General features: G+C 36.0%; 1 protein-coding gene across 1 annotated transcript in view; it reads left to right on the forward strand.

Moving 5' to 3' along the window:
• B4GALNT2 (beta-1,4-N-acetyl-galactosaminyltransferase 2 (SID blood group)) overlaps nucleotides 1–735 on the forward strand; it is a 28507-nt gene extending 27772 nt beyond the window's left edge. Inside the window, exon 9 of the mRNA XM_072413669.1 lies at nucleotides 38–735. Coding sequence (XP_072269770.1) covers nucleotides 38–249 — 212 coding nt within the window. The 3' untranslated portion in view covers nucleotides 250–735. The remainder of the gene's footprint in view (nucleotides 1–37) is intronic.
• Nucleotides 736–1296: the final 561 nt, after the last annotated feature.

The following is a 1296-nucleotide window of genomic DNA, read 5'->3' on the forward strand; positions in this document are numbered from 1 at the left end:
GTCAGTAACATTTATCTGTAATATTGTTTATTTACAGAATTCTTCATTGATGCTTTGGGACGCCTGAGAGTAGGTTCATGCAACCACGTCACTATTGGACACCAGAAAAAAGACCAACTAAAAGATAAAAAACCTATTAAAGATTCCCAAAAATATGACTTCTTCAGGCAAAACACAGCAGAGCAAGTGAGGACTAAACTTGGACTACTTTATTTTAAGAATCGGCTGAGCTGTTTCATAAAGCACTGATTATTTCTAGATGGATCTGCTGCTAAAGAAGGGATAGAATATCTACATATTTAAATACATTGATTTGCTTGACCTTTTCAGTAATACCTTTATTAAATTAAGAGACTCTTCTGTATCTTTGGATTTACCAAAAAGGAACAAAAAAAACTGTAAAGAAGTCCATATTTGTTCAGGTCGATGAAGTTTCTATGCATGGAAATACCTAAATTTTTAGGAGCAAGATGTATCCGCTTGGACAGTAGGAAGATGCTCAGCACGTTGGCCAATATTGCTTCTCACAAGTGATTGCACTGAAAAAAATAGGGGCTCAATACCAGCCTAGTCCATATCTTGAAATCTATATACCAGTTCATTTGGTTTATATTTGTATACCTATATCCCAAAAAATCTATATATTTATAAATACAACACTAATCTATAATATATTGTGGACTTTCATTATCAAATGTCTAATGTTCAAGTTGCTATTAATATAATAAATTGTTAAAATCTGCTAAAAATCCCGTGTGCACATAAAATAACTCCGATTGACCTCCAGACTACGTTCCAGTGTAATTCCATTTTACATACCAACAATTTAGGCAATCTCTACAACTCATGTGAAATTACAAAAGGGGTCTTCAACAAAGGCTACCATATAAAAAGCTACTTTCAGTACCTGGCACAGGTAAACACAACCATCTTAGCTTCCATGATGGTATCACACCACCTAACTTAATGAATCTAATGTAATAAAGCTCTCCGCACCTGCGAACATGGACTATCATGGGAGAACATGGGTGATCCAGCAAACCTAGAATGGCTCTGGTCCACAAACATTTGCCAACTAATAGCAAATTATTTTTAAGAAATCAATTCCAAGTTTGCTGAATAACCCTGGTGTACCCATGATAGTCTATCCTCTCCAGTCTTTGAGTGTTTTAATAAATCAGGTCCGTTGTTTCATTTTTACTACTTAAACTGTTAAACTACAGATCCTACCACCACATAAAAAGTAGCTGGCCAGTGCACCCCCCAAGTGGGGTCAGGAGAAGAACCCTGCTGGGG

Source organism: Pyxicephalus adspersus, chromosome 6 (assembly GCF_032062135.1).
Source record: "Pyxicephalus adspersus chromosome 6, UCB_Pads_2.0, whole genome shotgun sequence".
Classification (NCBI taxonomy): Eukaryota; Metazoa; Chordata; class Amphibia; order Anura; family Pyxicephalidae; genus Pyxicephalus; species Pyxicephalus adspersus.